The sequence below is a fragment of the Amblyomma mixtum genome, chromosome 5, assembly GCF_055824585.1.
Source record: "Amblyomma mixtum isolate Tamu chromosome 5, ASM5582458v1, whole genome shotgun sequence".
Classification (NCBI taxonomy): Eukaryota; Metazoa; Arthropoda; class Arachnida; order Ixodida; family Ixodidae; genus Amblyomma; species Amblyomma mixtum.
The window spans coordinates 172,463,545-172,485,364 of record NC_143016.1 but is presented as its reverse complement, the minus strand read 5'-3'; the positions used below and the strand labels follow the sequence as shown (position 1 = coordinate 172,485,364).

The 21,820-nt window shown below is 49.0% G+C and overlaps 1 protein-coding gene and 1 pseudogene across 1 annotated transcript in view; both read right to left on the bottom strand.

Annotated features, from left to right (window-relative positions):
* Positions 1-4,972: 4,972 nt before the first annotated feature.
* On the bottom strand, positions 4,973-6,004 carry LOC149344698 (uncharacterized; annotated as a pseudogene).
* Positions 6,005-8,555: 2,551 nt separating this feature from the next.
* Positions 8,556-21,820, bottom strand: part of LOC149344697 (uncharacterized) — a 56,915-nt gene continuing 43,650 nt past the window's right edge. Inside the window, exon 4 of the mRNA XM_089547284.1 lies at positions 8,556-8,773. Coding sequence (XP_089403410.1) covers positions 8,556-8,773 — 218 coding nt within the window. The remainder of the gene's footprint in view (positions 8,774-21,820) is intronic.

Below are 21,820 nucleotides of genomic sequence, written 5' to 3'. Positions count from 1 at the left end.
CTTAGCGTTGCCGCCGCTACTTGCCTTCAGCAGCCGCATAGTGCAACACATTTTTGCTTTTCTTTCCTTTTGTACTTTCTTTTTTTTTCTCCCCATCACTGCAGTGCTAGTTTTGATCATCGCGCCATTCTCTGAAGCATGTGTGCAATAAAGGTTCCGGGGCCCCGTCAGGCGTTTGAATACGCCTGTTGCCTCGGCTATTCAGACAGGAAAATTAAATATGTATAAGCATATACACTGTACTGGTTTCTGCCATCAATAAAATGCATGAATGAATGAGATGTTTTTGTGTCTCGGGTCTGGTTTTAGTCGGATCGATCAAGGCTCGAAAGAGACACCAAGTGCTCCGGCTAAACATCTGTCTAGCGGCCGTGTTGCAGCGGTCTACCCAATTTGAGTTGGCGAGCTGAGCCGCACACTCAGCCGCTCGGTGGGTATGCTCGGCGATGCGAATTTTGAGTTTCCGATTATGTGTTTGGCGGCGCCATCTGCGGACGAGGCTATGTCGCGCCTCCATGAGGTGCAGGAGGTGGTTTTCCACCTCCGGCATGGCCTCTGATAGTTTAACTTGATTTTCTACCGAATGAAGATGTGTAACCAATTCTTGTTACCACGTGTGGTAGCCGTAGGGGCCGGATTAGTGTAGGTGTGCTGGAACTTTGTCCAGTCGGGCAGGCGGGCTTGGGCGTGGGATCTTCCCAGTGGTTTGGTTCTGACGCTGGTGTTGAGTATACAGTGGTCACTGCCGAGGGTTTCCTCGGTGTTGGTCCATTCCGCGTGTGTTATGTTTTGTTTTTTTTTATGCTAAGATCCGGACACGTGCCCCGAGTCATGCAGTTACCCACCCGCATTGGTTGTGCAGGATCGGTGTGTAGGGTCAGGCCCAGCCTGAACGCAAGTTCCGCTAGCTTGCGTCCGCACTGCTCTTCACGCACGTACCCCAGAGTGTGCTATGAGCGTTGAAGTCGCCCACAATCACTAGGGGGTCCCTGCCCGCAGCCTTCAGGGTGCGACTGAAGAGGGCTGTGAACGTTACATTTTTTTTATCTTGGGAGAAGAATAGATGTTAAGTATACTTGAGGGTGCGTTTATTTTTAGGAGGAAGAAGAGTGACCATCACATAGGAGTAGGCAGTATTGAGGTCCAAATCAACGAAGTTGGCTGTGTAATTTCTGTGCACGCAGATACAGGTAGAGGGGTTCTTCTGGCACGTAACATAATTTGTAAGAGTTGCGCCGCTCCCTGGCTCGTCTGGGGCCCGGTTAGTGAGTGCGCGGGTGGACCAGTTGGCGGTCTGATTCCCCAGTAAACCCGGGTCACCTGGAGTCCAAATGAGGAATCGTATCGTGGGGTCGTGATCGCGAGCTGCTCTTCGAAGTATTCTTCGTGCGGTCGGCGTTATCCAGCCCAGTTCATAATTCCGACAGGCCCCACGCGAATCGGGTAAGATGAAGTAAGATTGATGGTGGGAGGAAGCCAGGGCGATTGCTACCTCCTCCGCGGGGGTTTTGATAGGGACGTTAAAAATGAGGCCGTCTACCTGTCTTTCCTCCTGAATGACTGCGGCTGTGTACCATCCTCTCATGGAATGTTGTGGGTCCGCAACTTCAACGTAGAAAACGCTGTATTTTGAAACATAATGGCGGTGCAGAGGATTCTTCCACGCCGGAGCCGTCCATTGTTGTCTTCTATGTACATTTCGGTTGGAAGGCTGCGAACACGGAGGGTGCTTTTCCGTAGTTCGGGCACTCGTACCCTTTGCTCTTTGTGATGGTCGGGATGTATATACAGCCGGTCCAGAAGGCGACAGCCGGACAGACTCTGGGCAAGACGGGAATATTGAGTAGTGAGGTGCGCCGCGCACAGCTCCCGATAGGTGTTCACCACCCCACATGTAGGGAGCCTTGCATTGGAAGTATAAAACGGGTGGTCGAGCGCCCTGTTGATCATAATGAGGAGAGTATCCTCTAGGCGTCTTCATCATGCTTGCGCAAGTGCAGGTATGGAGTCGAATAAAGCATTAGACTCATCACAGAAGCGTGGCCGAGTAGCATCTCATCCTTACTTCTGAGGCCCCCACGCTTGTTGGAGACGCGGCGGACCATATGGCCCACTTGGTCGCCAAACTTGCGAAGCTTGGCTAGGGTTGTGTCAGCACGACGATTTTGGTGAATAAGGAGTTGGAGGAGTCTGACCTCATTGGCTTCACGTATGGGTCCACTAGCCAGAGTGAGAAGTATTCGGGTTTTGCATCCTGGCAAGGGGCGGAGAAGCACGAGTTCTGATTTTTTAGGAGAGCACTGCAGACCACAGTACGCAGCATAGCGATCCACTATGCCAGCCGCTGTTTGCAGGCTGTCCTCCTGTTAACCAGTGTTACAATCTGTTGCCCAAATGGGTATGTCGTGGGCATACAGTGCATGCTGAACACATTCAACTCCAGTCAGTTGGCCAGGGAGATGGAGCATTGCCAGATGAAAGAGTAGTGGAAACAAAATGGGCCTTGTGACTTTCCCCGCGTACTCATTGTGTAACGACAGTGCTTTGGATGTAATTACAAGTGTTGTGTCCGCTGTTTGTCTTGCTTAGGTGAGCGAGGATGACGCTGTGTTTCACGTTATCGAAGGCGCCCTTCAAATCCAAGGCGAGAACCACCTTGTCATTGTGAGGGTGCTCGACAGGCGTTAGTACCTCGCGGCGGAGTTGAAGCAGAATGCCTTGTGCCGACTTGTGAGGCCGGAATCGAAACATCGTGTCTGCGAACGTATTACGAGCCCCCAGATATACTGAGAGGCGATCTAGAACCATGGACTTTATATGCTTGGCCGCACAAGACGTTAAAGAGATAGGCTGGAGAGGATCGGTATTGATGGCCTTACCTGCCTTGGAGATGAAGGTGTCAAGCGCCGTTTTCCAATCTAGGGGGAGGATGATTTCCGTTCCAGATTGCATTGATATATTCTATATTCTAGCAGAGCCTCATACGACCGGTTAGGAAGGTTTGCCAAAAGCTTGACTGTGATCATATGTTCGCCCGGCGCGGTACCCCTTCTGATTTTAGCAAAAGCCGCCGAAGATCGTGAAGCTGGAACGGATGACCCAGAGCCGGATTATTTCTGCCCGCATAGAGATATTCCTGTCCATGGGGGTCTTGGACTTGACGCAGATACTGATCCCCTAAAGCCTGTACAAGCTCGTCCGCATTACTTTGAAGTTATGAATTGCTCGTTGCAGATGTACCGCGCTTCCATGCGAGTCTGAGTTGTATCTATGAGGTTGCGGAATAGCCTCCAGTTATTGCGACTAGACATTTGTCAAGCAGCCGAGCTACAGCGATTAAGCCAGTTAGAGTCGGTGAGCTGGGCAGCATACTCTGCCGCCTTTCGGGTGAGGTCATGAGCCTGCAAGCGGGGCTTCTTGCTATGTTTCTGACGACGCCACCTGCTAGTGAGGCTACACCGCGCATCCCAAGGACGAAGGAGGCAGTTGTCCACATCCGTCACCTTATCTGTGAGTTTTATTTGCTTATCGTGTTTGTGTAGCGTTTGGAGAATGGTGTGTGCCCAGGAGAAGTAGTTGTATTGCGGCAGACTGTACGGGGGCAAGTATTGACAGAAAGTTGTCCAGTCTAGTAGGCGGGCCTGCGCTATGGGGCGGTGTAGGGGGCGAGTATAGATGATAGCGTTGATGATGCTGTGGTCGCGACCAAGGGTATCCTCGATGTGGATCCAGTCTGCGTGTCTTATGTTGCGGGTAAGGGTAAGATCGGGACCAGTGTCCCGAGTTACGGAGTTACCCATACGCGTTGAATGAATGGGTTCAGTACAGAGAGCAATACCCAGCGTGGAGGTTAGTTCCGCAAGCTTTCTGCCACGTGACTCTCCCTTGCTATAGCCCCACAACCGACTGGGGGCGTTGAAATCGCCCCCAGTCAGAAGGGGGTCGGGACCTGCTATCTTTAGCGCCTTCCTAAAGATGCCCGAGAATGCTCTCACGTTTAGGGGGGCAGTGTATATTTAAGACGTACGGGTGTGTCAGTGCGACGCAGGGGAAGATAATCTCCGATTTGTACGTGATAGGGACAATCTTCCCCTGCGTCGCACTGACACACCCGTACGTCTTAAATATACACTGCCCCCCTAAACGTGAGAGCATTCTCGGGCATCTTTAGGAAGGCGCTAAAGATAGCAGGTCCCGACCCCCTTCTGACTGGGGGCGATTTCAACGCCCCCAGTCGGTTGTGGGGCTATAGCAAGGGAGAGTCACGTGGCAGAAAGCTTGCGGAACTAACCTCCACGCTGGAAAAGGTCAGGTGGACGGGTGCCATTGGAAAGTGTTGTAACCCGACAGCATCACCGCAGCCCCAGGTTCCTGGAGTGCGACTAAAGCTGTCGGAGGCTCAAAATGTCGAGATATAATCTGAAGTTCGCTCTTGTTTTGCGGTATTTGAAGCAGCGGAAGTTCCATTGCTTGAGAGGTTTTAGGGGCAGGCTGGGTGGTCTAGGGTCAGTGCCATGTAAACTTTTGCGTGGAGTTGGGCTAGACTCTGAAGCTATGGCTTCCAGGCCCTGAACTGGGAGGGGCTCCGCAAAATCTTCAGTGATTACGCCCAGGTCAGCATTTCGTGTATATTTTGATGGACGGTTAACGTCCTTTAGCGGATTAGACCTACCCCCGAAGCGTGGGCCAGACTCGTTAATCCATGTTTTTAATGTTACCGATGACCGCAGTGGTCACATTCTGAGCGATGATTTCTAGGATATTTCCAAAGGTGAAAAACTGGCCTACCAATTCGGCTAGGGTGTTTTCTACAGTCGTTATGCGGCTGTCCATCATGTTTTCCTGAGGGCCCTCGAACGCAGGCGCGGGTTCCTCAGGGCGCACCACTGGGCGTGCTTGTGACGACGGCGGGGAAAGTGGGCCGGCTTGTGAAACAGAGTAAAAATTTGTTTTCAGCAGCTAGCTGAGCTACCTACGCACGAAGCGCCACCATTTCGCGGCGCATCTGTACGATTTTGGGGGAGAAGGAGGAAGGGGGCCGAACGTCGGGGAAGCCGACCTTAGCCCAGCGGCCTACCTTGCTCGACGATGTCTTGGAAACTGCAGCCGCTGATGGGCCGCTATCTCCGCGCTCCGGGATGTCCCTGGCCTGGGAAGCCGGAGCACCCTGGTCCTTTGACGTCTTCGGCGACGACGTCAGTGACATGGAGGGCGAAGGCGGCGTCTTCGAATTGGCTGGCGGGCGCCTGGCGACCCCGAGCGGCGGCGTGCCATTAGTCGCAGCGCCATCAGGCTTGCCGCCGGAAGCACCTCCTGGTACGGTGTCCGATGACTGGGGAGGACGTATTGCTGCGGTCGCCTTGGAGCTGCAGCCAGCGGGAATTCGTGGAGATTTGTGGAGCCGGCGAAATTTGCCTAAGCAGGCCTGCGATCCCGTGAGGTGGGCTTCCTCGCAGACCATGCATGCAGGCTTGCACTGGTTGGGCGCCACGCCGCCGTCGGCAGTCCTCCCTACGATCTGGCCGCAATGGTCGCAGTGTACCTCTACAGGGCGGGGACAGTTGGCCATCCGGTGCCCGATGGTTCCGTACCGGTAACAAGGAGGGATGGTGCGCTTGTACTCCCGCACTGGTGGTACCGTTGAATTGTAGAGGACAAAGCGCGGTACCTTCCGGCTCACGAAGGTGACCAGCGCAGTAGAGGATTTTCCGAGCTTGCGGAAGAAGGCGATGTCTCCGTCGCACCAGATGATTTTGTCGTGGAGAGCAGCCGCTCTCCACGACAACGGAGATGACTTCCCGCTCGTTAACGGTGATGACTTCCCGGCACACCACGCCGTTCAGTTTCGCGTGGCCAATAAGAGGAATTGAACCCTCACTTGACCTCAGGGTGAACTCCCGGGCTAGCTTGTTGGCCGTTGCAACGTCTTGGGTGGCGCAGAGAAAGATATTCTGGTTACAGAGGGGCGAGATGGTGAGGGTTTTGACAGCCTCGGCGCAAACATGAGAGGCAAATGGCAGTTTACCGGGCTTGAAAGCTTGGCGGAAGTTTACCGTAGCCCGTGGCTTCACTACTACAATGATGTCTTCCTTCCCGAAACTATACATTCTGCGCGGACGCCACGATGACTTCTGTCCCGGCGGAATCCGCGCGCCTACCTCTGGAGCAGGAGAGTTTTGAGCCGCCACGTCAGTACCGCAGGTGGCGGCAACCGTCTTGAGGGGTTGGCCGTAGGGCGTAGCGCGAGTAACGTGTAGAGGCTGTTGTCAGAAATAGCGTCCGACGATTCCGCAGCGTCTTGAGCAGCAGCAGGGGAGATTTCAGTCCAAGATAGAGTAGACGCATTGTAACCGCGAATAGCAGAGGCAGCCATGTTGGCCAGTGGCCGCGGCAACCCCATCCAGGGGGGTGCTAACGCTAGCTCTCGTTGGGCCTTGCGGAGCTCCCATGAGGGAGAAAAAAATCGGGCATAGAATCCCCAATAAAAATCTGATCTGGATTAAAGTAGTTTTTTCGTGTTCCAGACAGCTTTAGGCAGATGATGTGAGCAAAAGTTTTGGGATGCAGCGAAAATTTCCGGCCTTCCGGAAGAAAATCGTGAGAGCTGATGACCTGGTCCTAGGAGCGCAGCAGGGTCTCTCAGTCCTCCCTGGTCTTTAGGTGCTCTAAGTACCACGGAAGCCGATTTGCCCGACAATGAAAAAAAAGATGGAGAGCGAGGTTCAGGACACAGAGTGGAGGATGAAGTGAGCAAAATGAATTGATAGGGAGAAAGCCTGAGAGGGTTGAATCTGTGTTTGTAACATGCGCCAAAGAGTTGCCTGCCGATTGATAAGGGACTTGTGTAGTAGAGAAGAGAGCTGACGCAAGGACAAAGTCTATCCCATATCTGGGTAATGAACCGTGCGTAACATCAGTGTGCGCTAAATATCCCTAAGAGGGCGACAACGGCGCCCCTGTATCTCTTTTTTTCACTCTATGGTACCTGCCTTCCCACAGGCGCGGTTCAGGTATCTACCTAGACGCGAGACAGTTATTGCGCCTTTACACTTAAAATCAATTCTTCTCTCTCTTCGCCTCTCTTTTGGCCTCCTAACACCTCTGCACCCTCCTTGTACTACAGCGTGCACCGAACGGATCACGACAGCAATCCGGCAGATGGAGTATCCACCGCTGTCGCTTGGAAAGGCTGTGAATATCGCTCGAAGCCTTCTCCTTCCTCGGTGGCACTTAGCTTCGCAGGTAGGGGGTATATGCGGAGAAAACAGGCTTTTGTCCACGAAGGTAATGGGGTCGCAAAGTGTTAAACCAAGTGCACAGGGAAAGCTGAAGCGCACTTCAAGAAACTTCGTATGGAAACACGTTACCATGGCTACCGCCAGCGCATTCATTCTGAAGTGGTATGGCGAACTCTGAGCTGCATTTTGCTTTGTCTTAAAAATGACTTGGAGTGAAGAATACTTAAGCAAGAGCTAGCACTGGCGCAGACGTTTGGGCTGCCTGTGAGATTATGTCTTTTTAATTTACCTTTATTTTATTCCTCGAGTGAACTCGTATGTCTCACAAAAACAGTTTGCGCTGTTCTGTATACGCTGACTAATACTGTATTTATTTCTGTGACAAGATGGTTAGAATAACGAAACGAACTAAATATGGAATATGAGCAACAGTTTGGTATCAGGAGCGCGAAGACACAGCAACTGACTAAATGAGGTTCTGGTTTCAAAAATCAAACGTAGGCTTAAACGTAGCGATTAAAGAACGAAGTGCGGTTAGAAGAGCCTTAGGACCTTGGGTCTTCCTCCTCCGCGTTTTCTGAAAACCCTGCTTCACCTAATGAACACACACGCACATGTACACCGCAAAATGTGCTACAAGCAACACCTCTGCCGGAAAAAAGGGGTACAATATCAAACTTTATTTTATTTACTCATTCCAGGCATCCTTTGCCACATCCGAATTTCCAGAATCAAGCTCTCAATAACAATATCGGCTTTCTTGATTCACTATATCCAGATGGATTGGACAATTTTATTATGCGACGAACGACGGTCGACTTTGACAAACTTTCAACTGTTTTTTTCCTGCGATAGATTTTTCTAAGATATCTCATTCTTACATTAGTTACATGCTGGGAACACCACGAAAAATTAAATCTACAAATTGCCTTGCCCGCATTGCCCATGGCACAACGGGCTTCAAGCAATTCAAAATAAATATTGAGGCAGGAGGCAAATAAAAATTTTGCATAGCGTCAAAAACGAACTTTAAAAAAATTGAGGCGAATAAGTTGCTTGGCTAGCTAATTTTCAGACATCATGGGGTAAGCAGTGCTTGCAGATAACAACAGAGAATGAAAAACAACAGACACTGAGAAAGTGCACTGAACTTAAAGCTTCAGAAATAAAGCTCTGGGTTCAGCACAGTTGTGCGTGTTGTTTTCCTTCCCTGTCCTCGTCTGCAAGTGCTGATATCCCATGATCAAACAACAACAAGGTTGCCTACTAAAGCTCATTAAAGTGGCTGATTTCAAGTACGAAGCAGCCATTGGCTATTCAGGGCGGCGGTATGTAGCTATCCGGACTGCCTGCGGCCTTGCTTAGGTCCTGCTTGTATGTGCCGTGCAGCACCTGCCATATCCGATCATGCATGCACTTGTTGCTGGTAGCGTTAATCGATTCTAGTTCTGGACCCGTGAGCTGTAGCCCTGGAACGGCGTATACGGTGAGGTTAAACGGGCGTACCAGCCACGTGCTCAGCTTCGGCCGACCACCTGCGAAACAGAGCATCATGTGAGGGCAGCTTCTGCGCGTAGTGTATTTACTAGACATCTCAATCAGAAACCAATATATAAATGTGCCTTTGGTCTAAACACCGCAAGAACAGATCAAAGGGCGGGTTATACGTACTAATCAGAGTTAATACTCTAAACCTCAAAGAGCTACCATGGGGCGCATAAAACAATTGACCACCAGCGGGTGCAAATTCGATACAAATGTGCGCCTAGTCATTTTCCAAAAGTTGACTGAATAAAGAACATTGGCAAATATTGTAGGGGCTCCAGCGGAGGCTGAAACTAGTAATGTTGCATTCTATTTCACATCTTTCTCGCAGCTAGATAGCGAGCATAAATTTATCTCTGAGATTTGGAAAATTATCAGTTTGCTCGATCTCCCCAGCAAACGGCTACAGAGCGCTCAAAAACGTGACGTTCGTATGGGCATCTAAAGAGACAGAACGAGTGCTTCGCATCTATCAAAATGTCTGCCCCCTTCTTTCCTGAATCTCATCCTAGAACTCAATTTGATGTAGACAAAAACATCATGCGGTGGTGTCGCAGTGGGGCTTGGAGGAAATTGCTTTTACGTTGTGCGTACCTATACCTGTTCAGACGCCAGAGTGGCGGTTCCTGAATATCATCCTAAATGGCTAAAAATCGAAGCCGCTTAATTTAGAGATGTCGATCACAGAAGCCTAACTACCAAGAAAGGAATGCGGTTTATATCCTCTATACCGCCCAGCCGCGGCATGAGGAAACTACGTTGTCCCACTCCTACGAAACCGAGTGGAGTGCATTTCCGACATACCCATTATATGCCGTATATTCGTTAAGGCAAAACCTTAGAGCAAAAAGTATTGTGTCAATACACTCGAAATTAATACTCAGTAATTTCTGGTCAAAATGTAAGATTTAGGTTCGAGAAAGGTTTGTGAAGACAAAACTGTGCACAGTGGAAACTGCTGGAGAATGCTCCTGCGCTACTGGTGTGTTATTGTTTTGCAACTTCAGTGCTAGGCTGTGGTAACACTTCGGGGAATAAAAATGGCTGAGGCTTAGCTAATTAGTTAGTTATATTGATTTTAATGGCGCAAAAGCAACTGAGGCTATGATGCGCTAAACACAAGGTTGGAGTTTTTGTTAAAGGTGAAGCTTTTTATACTTAGAGTTTGTTTAAAACGCTGGCTTCCTTGAGAAACCTAAAAATACATGAGATGTCAACCAGTGCACGATCGCCTAAAAGTAACATGGGGTGTAATGGAAGTCTTTCCCTATAAATTGTTGTAAAATATTTCTTTCTTAGTTCTTCTAGTTTGACACATGAAATTAAAATGAGGTTCACTGTGAGTTCGCACCACACATTTCACAGAGAGGTTTGTTTTGTTTGGTTAGCAGAAAGCTGTGCGTGAGGTGGGTCTGTCCAATGCGGAGCCGACATAAAATAACTGCGGTAAAAAGTTCTTGATCCCTACATGATTGCCATTCCCCTAAAATTGGCTTCACATAATGTAGTTTGTTGTTTACGTGCTCTTGCCATGCAGCCTGCCACTTATTTTTGAGTTTACTGTACATAAATTTTAAACAATCCTTGTGTGGTATGTTCACTTGCTTTATTTGGCCATTCCGGGCTTGTGCAGCGCATAGATCTGCTTTCTCATTACCTACAATTCCTACATGGCTAGGAACCCAGAAGAATTTAATGTTATGCTTTTGTTTTGTGATTTTAACTATGTTATGTATGATGTTTCCTATTATAGGTTCAGCTGCATTTCTGGAGTGCAGTGCTTTAAGCACACTCAGGGAATCGGTGTAAATGATGCTATTTTTGATATTCTCTCTTACTATTTTTTCTACAGCTACAAAGATGGCATAACACTCAGCAGTAAAAACCGATGCTCATTCTGGTAGTCGCATTATCTGTTTATTTTTTCCTTGGATTACTGCACTTCCAACGTGACTTTCTGTTTTTGAGCCATCGGTATAAAATTCAATCTAGGTGTCATACTTTTCTTGTAGTGCAAAGAATTCCTGTAATATGTGCTCATTTGGCGTTTGCTTTTTATCTAAATGTGTCATTGTGAGGTCACATACTGAAGACAGGCTCTACCATGGTGGTAAATATTCATTCCTTTGTGCAATATTCGGTAGGGCATCTAGTACTGTTAGCTCTTCACATTTACCTTCAAAGCGCAGTAGTAATGGCCTGATAAAATGTGGTTTGTTGATGAATAATCTTTTAGATGGGCACTTGTTGACAATTGGATGGCAGAGATGTTTCGGAAGAGAACGGATATTTAAGACATATGAGCATGTAAGGGCGATTCTGCGATCCTCAAGAGCGGCTTCATTAGTTTCAACATAAAGGCTAACTACTGGTGATGTTCTGTATGCTCCAGATGATAGGCGCAGACCAAGACTATGAATGGGGTCTAATCTTTTTAAGTAAGATGCTCTTGCCGAACCATATACTATGCACCCGTAGACCAGCTTGGAGCGCACCAGAGAGCGATATATTTGTAAAAGGCTTGCTCTACCGGACCCCCACCGCTTCCGTGAGAGAACTTTTAAGATATTGAGGGCTTGAGAAGCTTTGTTTTTAAGGTTGTTATTGTGTGGTAGAAATGTGAGTTTCTTGTCGAAAGTTAGGCCTAAAAATTTTTGTTCTTGTTCAATTGGTAGCGCAGTGTGATTCAGGTATAGATTGGGATCGACCTGTAGGCCTCGTCGCAATGAAAAAAAGAACAGCTACTGTTTTTTTGAGGAGAAAATTTAAACCCATTTCTGTCTGCCCAAGCACCTAGTTTATTTAGTGTGATTTGTATTTGTCTCTCACAGGTTGATAAGCTAGAGGACGTCCATGCTATTTGTAGGTCATCTACATAAATTGAACACATTATGGACTTGGATATTACTTTAGCTAAGGAATTCATTTTTACAATGAAGAGTGTCGTGCTTAGAATGCACCCCTGGGGTACCCCGTTCTCTTGGGTGAAAGTCATGGAGAGAGTTGCTCCTAGGCGGACTCGGAATGTGCGGTTAGCCAGGAAGTCGTTCAAGCAGTTCAACATCCTGCCGCGGATACTTAGCTCTGCTAGGTCACGGAGGATGCCGAACTTCCACGTAGTATCGTAGGCCTTCTCCAAGTCGAAGAAGACCCCAATACAGTGCTGCTTGTGGATGAACGCCTCCCGGATGATGTTTTCTAGACGGACAAGGTGATCTGTGGTCGAGCATGCTTTTTTAAACCCACATTGGTGTGTATCTAATAGTTGCCGAGATTCAAGTATGAAGGTCAATCTAATGTTTATTACACTTTCGAAAGATTTAGCAATGCAGTTGGTGAGGGCTATTGGTCTGTAACTGCTAGGACTTGTTGGTGGTTTTCCGGGTTTGAGAAAAGGTATTATGACTGCTTTTTTCCACTCGTCAGGTATATTTCCAGTTATCCAGATTTTATTAAAGAATTTTAACGGTGCCTCTACAGCAGCCTCGGAGAGATGTGCAAGCATAGCGTAATGCACGTTGTCTGGTCCTGGTGCTGTCTTTTTTCCAGAAGATAGTACCTTATTTAATTCTTGTAGTGTGAGACACTGGTTATAATCCTCATGTACACCTGCTCCAGATGGAAATTAACTAGCTAACTAACTAGCTTAACTAACTAATTAACTAACTAGCTTAGCTAAGGTTAAGCCTAGTCAGATGCGAAGCATACTGATGGCTAGGCTTTGTAATACATGGCTTTCCTTGGTTGACGTTCATCCCGCTCTTCATCGGTCTCTGTGGCACGCTGAAGCTTTCGCTTCTCGTTCAAATCAGCCCTGCTTCTAGGCGCAATCCCAACACCTGGCGGCCTCGCAAGTGCCCGGAGAGCGAGGCAAGCTCAGCTTTATACCGCTGCTGTAGCGTCACGTGGTCAGCTGCAGCGCCTCTGATGTGGAGCATCCACCACCGCGGCCGACCGCGCGAGCCAGCAGCCCATCTCTCCTCTGCTGTGACGTCATGTTGTCACGTGGTCAGCCGCCGCGCCTCTGATGTGGAGCCTCCACCGCCGCGGCCGACCGCGCGAGCCGGCAGCCCATCTCTCCTCTGCTTTGACGTCATGTTGTCACGTGTTGTCACGTGGTCACGCTAAAGGTCAATGGTAGCTCCACCGCCGCGCTCGACGGGCTGTAGTGTAGCTCTAGTAATATGCTTCGTATAAAACTTCCAGTTCTCACATCTTCGGCTCGATACTTGTTGCGGTAGTCGTTGCGTTCGTTTACTTTTCGCAAAATTCCAGACTACTTTAACTTGCACATCTTTGTCTCTGCTAAACAAGCTGCACTAAATGTTTTGGAACTTGAGAAATTTTATTTTACCCTGACACATCACGATTTCCAGGAATTGCTGCAGATTTATACAGCTATTGTCACTTATCTTCTCCAGAAAAAATAACAAAATTCTGGAATTGTTGCAAACCGTGGTTGTCGAAGTCCTGAGAATTGCTCACATATTTTGCTCTGTGAAATGGTCAAAACTATCCGATGTACTTATCCGTCAGGAGAGTATTTATATTCTTATCCCTTTTTCGCCTTTTAAAAATGAGCTCATGTCAGAGAGTTTTGGACTCCTTCTGAGAGCTACGCTAGTTAAATGTTTAGAAATTTCGTAAAGGTTCTTACACTGAGACTATTGTAGCCGAAATACTGAATTCTTCACGGTTAAGAAATGCTGAATGACTTGAGCGCGCCTAGAGAAAGCGCTTCGCAAACTGCTAAAGAGGATAATTTGGCCCTTAGTGAGGAAAAAATTGGTGTTGAATGTAGAACTTTGTTGCTTTTATGTAATGTTATTATCGCAAGCGCCCCATAGAGCGGTATGGGTGCTTTATTTGCAATCATCAGTAGCGGAGCCTCAACAAAGTTATCTTTTTCAAGTCCTTTCACGAGCACTGATCTCATGCGGCGCACGGACTGTGTCTTTATTTCGCCAACATCGAAATGCGGCCACCCCAGTCTGAACTCGATCCCGAGCCGTAGGCTGTAGAGCCGAACGCAGCAGCCACTTGGCCTCCGTGGCCCGTTAGTAGGATGCAGGTCGGCAATAATGATTTCTTAGATCAAAGTTTACTGCTGGGCGAGTTGGCGACAGTACATTTTATACTACGAACAGCGCAAAAAGGAGAGGCGATGAAGGAGCGGACACACAGGAGCGCTGGCTAGCGACTGGTTCTATTTAATGCGTTAGCATATAAATAGACAGACCGACAGATGGGCTCAAACAGCAAAAAGAGGAAGCAACAACGCCAGCAGCAAAAGCACTAGACTCGTCATCATCAGTTAAGATGTACCAACTCGTGATGAGACAGCTTTATTGAAGGTTTGCCTCCACATGAAACCCCTTTGCACACAATGACAAACGCTTCATAGATTGCCCTACTGCGTTGCTCGAAGTAGCACTTGAGGATTACGCACGGCTCAAAAATTGGAACGCAATTTTCGCCCGATTTATAGTGGAGCGCTAGGTTGCTTTTCACAACAATATCTTCTAGGGACGATGCATGTTCCCTGAGGCGATAATTGCTGCATTGTCCATCTGACCCACAGGAAAAAGGCACCTCGTAAACCATGTGGGTGCGACAAGAGATAAAATGCTTTTCATGCTGCTTGCCGCATAATGCTTTTATAAATCCTGAGAAGTTCACTTTTCTACAAAGACGCTGTAGTTTGTCAGGTGCGCCAAACAAAACGTGTGCTCCCTTTCTGCGCTCGACAGGCTTAGCTCATGAGAGACATGGTGATATATTGCCACGTATCATTGTAATGTCCATTCGTTCGCGCAAGGCCGCTGGAAAGGAGTGTTATCATTTTTGTTCGTGACGCAAGAAGCGACCGGACTAATCTCGATTGATCACAGCCATGAAGAGCTGCATCTAGGTGTTTCCAGATTACTGTAGATGATCTTGACTTGTCATCTGGAAGTTTCCTTGCCGGCTTTAAATTTGGCGATGCCGCGAGCGGCGGACATTCGTAGTTCGACGACTGACGAGCCCGTTTGTTGCTTACGCCGCCGCCGAGTGATTCAGTTCTTTTGCGGGCGCAAGAAAGCCCAAATAAAGAGCTTCGTTTGCAAGTTTTCTTGCTGTCTTCCTGACTGCTGGATTGCCGTCACTACAACGTGATATCTGGTGGAGGTGTTGGGTAGCCTTCCATTTGCCGGGCACCCCCAGCAAGTCGCGACGCCCGCCCTTCGAGTCATTCAGTGGACGACGTGACTCCAATCCATCGCGCAAGCCGACGCCTGCAAGGGGACGCGCATGAGTTCGGGATTCTGCCGGACCCTACCCGAAAACGAAAGCCAGTAGCAACGTCCACCATGAGCTTGCCCCAGCCAACGACTACAATCATTCTTCACCAGCCCCGGGTGCCACCAACCTTTGACGCTTCGCCTGGTACCGACCCCGAAGAATGGCTGGAACAGTTCGACCATCTGGCTGTCTTCAGCAACTGCGATGATGCTACGAAACTTATGTACGTCTTCTTCGCCTTGGAGGGACCAGCAAGAATCTCGTTTGAGAATGAGGAAGCTAGCCTCACGAACTGGGAAACCTTCAAGGAGCAGCTTCTGAAGATCTTCACGAACGTCGTGCGAAAGGAGAGCGCCCAGCAGCTGCTACAGTCTCGCATACAACATCCAAACGAGAAGGTTGCAATGTACACTGAGGAGATGAAGCGTCTCTTCCGGTGTGCTGACGCAAACATGAAGGAAGAAGAAAAAGTAAAGGTGGTTATGCGAGGAGTTAAAGCGCAAGTCTTTGCCGGCCTCGTACGCAACCCACCGAAAACCGTCGCGGAATTCGACGAAGAGGCAGCCACCAAGGAAAAAACTCTTGATGGGCGAGCCCGCCAGTACGACCGCCAGCAGCGAGTTTTCTCAACAAGCTGCCTGGACACCACTAACAACGATAACCTACGGGAAGTTATACGTGAAGTTGTGCGACAAGAGCTCCGACAACTGCTGCCAACAGGGACGCAGCCGCAGTTTTGATCTCTCACTGACGTCGTCCGGGACGAGGTTCAGCAGGCCTTGGGTGTGAGGCCGACACCCGCGCAGCCTCTGCAGCCCCCAGCCATGACTTACGCCGCAGCTGTGCGCCGTCCTGCCCCTCGACGACGGGACCCAAGCACCTATCGCCCTCAGTCAGCTGCGTTGGACCGCCGCCGTATCGCCCCAACCCGCCCGTCCTACGAGCGACGCGCACAGCCGAGGAAATGCGACGAGTGGAGAACTCCCCACCAGCGCCGCCCACTATGCTTTCACTGTGGCGAAGCCGGTTACATTCTCCGGTACTGCCCATATAGGGGAATGAGCATCCGAGGCTTCTCTTACGACCCCGACCCGGCCAGCTACCAGCCGAAATCGTGGAGTTTATGCGCCGGGAAGAATACTCATCGCCGAGCTGCCCATCACGTTCCCCGTCGCCATCGTCACCGCGCTTTGCATCTCCTAGCCGAGGCAAGGCAGTGCATGGACGCTCCCCCAGCCCCCGAAGGTTAAACTGAATAAAGCAGCCTGTGGAGGTGAGGTTGCTTCTGAGCGCAAAAACAAAGATCGTCCATCGACGAAAACGCAAGACCATGCTTCAACTACGACGACAACACCGACGACGACAACGACGACGCGTTCAGATTTGAACCTTGTACCACCGCGCAGAGAAGTACCGGCGGAGTACGCCCACCGCAGTCTCACTGCCCGACGAAGCCGAGATCGTACACCGAAGACAACGTGCAATAAGAAAACGCGAACAAGTGACTTTGAAGTTATGGTCGACGCTCACGCGCTTACTGCCTTGATGGACACCAGAGCTGCCTACTCTGTCTTGAGTGGGCCACTCGCTGTCCGACTCAGGAAAGTAACAAAAACTTGGGATGGCCCGCGGATCGGCACCGCAGGTGGTAATCTGATTACGCCGTCAGGAAGCTGCACCGCGAGAGTTACTGTAAATGGGAGAACCTATGCTACAACCCTCCTGGTCCTAGAGCGATGCTCGCGAGACGTGATTTTGGGAATGGACTTCCTGAATGAACATCGGGTGATCATCGACCTTCGATCTAGGTCGATCAAGCTTTCCACGGACAAAGCCATACCTGCTGCGACGAGCACAACTCCTCACGTTGCCTTAAACGTCCTCGACGAAGCATTGAGTGTGCCGCCCCGATCGAGTGTCCTCGCCTGCATAGGTACTGGAGACATCGAAACTGCCGAAGGTGTCATCGAAAGGAACACCCAGCTACTCCTGGATCGGGGACTGGGCGTCGCAAGGAGAGTCGTCCAAATTCGAAATGGCCAAGCCAACGTGTTGCTAACCAACTTCGCCGAAAAATACCGGCATCTAAACAAAGGTACGACGATCGCTTTCCTCGACGAGCTGGCAGACATCAGAGACATATTTGCCCTACCCGACCTACCCGTAGAACCATCTGACCAAGGCCATCAACCAACGTTTCATATCAACCCAGCATTACCACGGAGCAGACAAGAGCAAATACGCAGTCTTTTTCACAAGTACCGCGAATGCTTCTCATCAGCATCAAATGTGCGACGAACCCGGCTTGCCAAGCACCGCATTGTCACAGACGAGCACGCCCGACCACTGCGACAGAGCCCCTATCGCGTGTCGCCGCTAGAACGCCAAGCTATCCGCAAGCAAGTTGAGGAAATGCTTCGTGACGACGTCATCCAGCCATCGAGGCGCCCCTGGGCAGCACCGGTCGTCCTAGTGAAAAAGAAAGACGGCACCCTTCGCTTTTGCGTCAATTACCGCCGCCTGAACAGCATTACGAAGAAGGATGTCTACCTCCTCCCCCGCATCGACGATATATATCGGCTGTGCAACGCTAAGTACTTCTCATCGGTGGACCTGAAGAGCGGCTACTGGCAAATTGAAGTAGACGAAAGAGATCGCGAAAAGACTGCGTTCATCGCGCCAGACGAACTCGTAGAGTTCAAGGTGATGCCATTCGGCCTCTCCTCTGCCCCAGCGACGTTCCAGCGAGTAATAGATACGGTGCTCGCAGGCTTGAAGTGGCAGATTTGTCTAGTCTACTTAGATGACGTTGTTGTCTTCTCCACAAGCTTTGAAGACCACCTCAGAAGGCTTCGGATAGTGCTCAAAACAAATCAAGTCTTCAGGCCTAACACTGAAACCAGAGAAGTGCCACTTCACCTACAAGGAGCTGCTGTTCCTTGGTCACGTCGTCAGCAAGGATGGTGTTCGCCCAGACCCTCAGGAGACGGCTGCGATCGCAGAATTTCCACACATAGTGACAAAAGCCATACGCAGATTTCTTGCATTGTGCGCTTATTACCGGCGATTCGTCAAGAACTTTTCGCGCATCGCAGAGCCTATGACCCAACTCACCAAAGCTGACTTGCCTTTTAAATGGGAAATGCCACAAGAGGAAGCTTTCAAAGAGCTAAAGCGCCGCTTACAGTCCCTTCCTGTGCTCGGGCTCCTTTAAAATTATGCAGGCATGTCATGATGAGTCGACTGCGGGGCATCTCGGGATTGCTCGCACGTTGCACCGCATGCAGGAGAAGTACTATGGGCCTCGGCTAGCTGCTGACGTTTCCCATTATGTGAAAACTTGCTATGAGTGTCAGCGACGCAAAGCGCTTCCGATTAGACGAGCCGGACTCCTGAACCCCATACCACCTCCAACTAAGCCCTTTCAGCAAAATAGGAATAGACCTCCTCGGCCGCTTTCAGAATTAATCATCACGTAACAACTGGATCATTGTGGCCACCGACTACATGACCCGATACGCCGAAGCAAAATGCGTTGCCTAATGGCACCCCAACAGAAGTCGCAAAATTTTTTGTCGAACAAATTCTCCTCCGACACGGCGCCCCGAAGTGCTCATCACAGACAGAGGAACGGCATTTACAGCGGAGCTGACGCAAGCCATTTTAAACTACAGCCAGACAATCCATCGGAAGAACTCTAGTTTGGGCTTGTTGGTTCATGATTCAACAGGAAAACGGCGCAAAAGACGTGGACAAAAGAGACAAACACAACAGGACCAGCGCCAACTTGCAATTGAATTTTATTTCGCACCAAACCGGCCTCTATATAGACCAACACGCCCTAACATCCGTGTAATCACGCACAGGCAGTAGAAAACATCACTGTAAGATATCTAACACATGAAGCGCGATAGCAACCACGTAACATACTATCATGGCTAAAAAAAACCAACAAAAAACCCAACAAATGTATAGCAAACAGCACTAAAACGGTCATGGCCAAGCAACTCTTAAACACTAAAAACGATACACACTCATGAGTGATACGAGATGACCAACAAGAAACGTGGTAAAAAGGTGAAGAATGAAGCGTTAAGACCAAAGCAGTGTCAAAGGTAAAAAAAGGTTGAAATGGATGAAGAGTGCAAACCTTAAAATTGGAAACGAACAACCAACAGCCACATGAATGATGACCGATGACCAACCAGAAACATGAAAAAACATGGATGCGAAGATGAGACCAAAGTCAGCGTCAAAGGTGTAAAAACGATAAAATTGGAAATGAACAACCAGCAGCCATATGAATGATGACCGATGACCAACATGAAACATGAAAAAGGATTAACGCGGAGCTCAGACCAAGGTCAGCGTCAAAGGTGTAAAAAAAAACGAGAACAAAAACCGCGCAAACAACCGCACATCGTCAAAAAAGCGTCAAATATTGCAACCAATGCCAAAGGAAAGAGCGTGCACAACAAAACAACACGTAGAGCCTACAAAATCTTTCTAGAAAAGTGTACTCCTCTTTGATAAGCGTAATGGATGGCTTGCTGACGCATCTGCTTCCTTCTTTCCTGATGTAAAAGGCTTCGACCAGCTCTCTCTCAAATCTGTCCTTCCCAGTCCTCAAAAAAAATAGTTTTCTCGAACTCCGGACGGCAACCCCTGCAGGCTTTGCAATGATCCACTAGGAAGCTTCCTTCGTTATTCCGCAGATTTAGGCAGTGCTCGTTGGCGCGCTCATTAAAGCATCGACCAGTTTGGCCAATGTAGTTGAGCCCGCAACTTAAGGGAATCTGGTAAACTGGTAAACAACCCGCGTCCTGCACCGTGTGAACTTGTTTTGATGTTTCACAGTACAAGTCGGTTGTTTTTTCCCGTTAGTCATTGCGCGAAGCTTAGAAAGTTTGCAGGGGGCTGAGAATGCGACCTGAACATTATTGAACAAATCATGCCCCATAAGGTCTCGTACAGTTTCAGTGCTCAAGTTCAGCGGTTAAAAGAAGCAGGACACCCCTCTTGTATGGTTACTTCCGTGTGAAGCCATACTGCAGAAGCGGAAGTAAGGTCCTAAAAGCAGAGATCCAGTTTCACGCAACCGTGTGGCAGTAATACCGTATATCCACAAGGTTTCACACAACCTTAAAAAAGTAGCAGGCAGACATAATGTTCAGGTCGCATTCTCAGCCCCCTGCAAACTTTCTAAGCTTTGCGCAATGACTAACGGGTAAAAACAACCGGCTTGTACTGTGAAACATCAAAACAAGTTCACACGGTGCAGGACGCGAGTTGTTTACCAGATTTCCTTAAGTTGCGGGCTCAACTACATTGGCCAAACTGGTCGATGTTTTAATGAGCGCGCCAGCAAGCATTGCCGGAATCTGCGGAATAACGAAAGAAGCTTCCTAGCGGATCATTGCAAAGCCTGCAGGGGTTGCCGTCCGGAGTTCGAGAAAACTATTTTTTTGAGGAGTGGGAAGGACAGATTTGAGAGAGAGGTGGTCAAAGCCTTTTACATCAGGAAAGAAGGGAGCAGATGCGTCAGCAAGCCATCCATTACGCCTAGCAATGAGGAGTACACTTTTCTAGAAAGTGTTTTGTAGGCTCTTCGTTTTGATTTGTTGTGCACGCTCTTTCCTTTGGCATAAGTTGCAATTTTTGACAATTTTTTTACGATGTGCGGTTGTTTGCGCGGTTTTTGTTCTCGTTTTTTTTACACCTTTGACGCTGACCTTGGTATGAGCTCCGCGTTCATCCTTTGTTATGTTTCATGTTGGTCATCGGTCATCATTCATATGGCTGCTGGTTGTTCATTTCGAATTTTATCGTTTTTATACCTTTGACGCTGACTTTGGTCTCATCTTCGCGTCCATGTTTTTTCATGTTTCTGGTTGGTCATCGGTCATCATTCATGTGGCTGTTGGTTGTTCGTTTCCAATTTTAAGGTTTGCACTCTTCATCCATTTCAACCTTTTTTTACCTTTGACACTGCTTTGGTCTTAACGCTTCATTCTTCACCTTTTTTCAACGTTTCTTGTTGGTCATCTCGTATCACTCATGAGTGTGTATCGTTTCTAGTGTTTAAGAGTTGCTTGGCCATGACCGTTTTAGTGCAGTTTGCTATACATTTTTTGGGTTTTTTGTTGGTTTTTTTAGCCATGATAGTATGTTACGTTGTTGCTATCGCGCTTCATGTGTTAGATATCTTACAGTGATGTTTTCTACTGCCTGTGCGTGATTACACGGATGTTAGGGCGTGTTGGCCTACATAAAGGCGGGTTTGGTGCGAAATAAAATTCAGTTGCAAGTTGGCGCTGGTCCTGTTCTGTTTGTCTCTTTTCTCCATGTCTTTTGCGCCGTTCTCCTGTTGAAGCCATCGGAGGACAACTGCCTATCATCCGCAAACCAACGGACTCATATAGCGTCTGAACAAGACCAACGCAGACATGCTTTCCATGTACATCGACGCCGAACACAAGACGTGGGACTCTGTTCTGCCGTACATGATCTTCGCCTATAATACTGCCGTCCAAGAGACAACCAGGTTTACCCCATTCCAGCTGGTATACGGCAGGAAGCCCACGACAACCCTCGACGCAAGGCTCCCGCAAGTTTCCGACGAAGACAACCTCGACGTCGCCGCCTATCTTCATCGCGCCGAGGAAGCCCGAAGACTTGCGCGGCCTCGCATTCAACACCAGCAGCACACCGACGCCCAACGCTACAATCTGCGCCGACGAGACACGCATTACAAG